The sequence below is a fragment of the Penaeus monodon genome, chromosome 25, assembly GCF_015228065.2.
Source record: "Penaeus monodon isolate SGIC_2016 chromosome 25, NSTDA_Pmon_1, whole genome shotgun sequence".
NCBI lineage: Eukaryota > Metazoa > Arthropoda > Malacostraca > Decapoda > Penaeidae > Penaeus > Penaeus monodon.
The window spans coordinates 33,635,069-33,635,573 of NC_051410.1; the positions used below are offsets into that span (position 1 = coordinate 33,635,069).

Consider the following 505-nt stretch of genomic DNA (forward strand, 5'->3'; position numbering starts at 1 on the left):
GCAGGTGTTGGCTATGGCGCTGCCGTTATGTCCGTGTGGCTTAACATTTATTACATCGTCGTCTTGTGCTGGGCGCTTTTCTACTTCTTCCAGAGTCTCACTGCCCGTAAGTCGCCCCGGAGTGAATTTAAGAGCGTGGTAAATTGTGGTAGTACGCATGGCTGTTGTTAATAAGCAGCGTGACGATATTTTTCTTAACTGTGTTGATTGGCAGTTAATTGTATTCTTGTTCGGATTTTTAAAAAATTGAGTTTTTTTTTGTAATCTTAGTTGTTTTCTCTTTTTCTTGTAATTTTTCATGTGCGCGGACTGACTGTTTTTTAACTTACTTTCTTTTCAATCTGATGATATTTTCTATATATGCTGTTTCCTCTGTCATGCATTTTCATGTGATGCTTTTAAAGATGTAATGCTTGCTGCTTATTCTTCGAAATATCTATTCTGCCCAGTTCTAATCTGTACGGGAAATACAAGCATAAAATGAACGTAGAAACATAGAAAGCTT

At 37.4% G+C, this 505-nt stretch overlaps 1 protein-coding gene across 1 annotated transcript in view; it reads left to right on the forward strand.

Annotated features, from left to right (window-relative positions):
• Positions 1–505, forward strand: part of LOC119589159 (sodium- and chloride-dependent GABA transporter 1-like) — a 43,877-nt gene that overhangs the window by 26,214 nt on the left and 17,158 nt on the right. Inside the window, exon 3 of the mRNA XM_037937745.1 lies at positions 5–106. Within this exon, the coding sequence (XP_037793673.1) occupies positions 5–106 (102 nt within the window). The remainder of the gene's footprint in view (positions 1–4; positions 107–505) is intronic.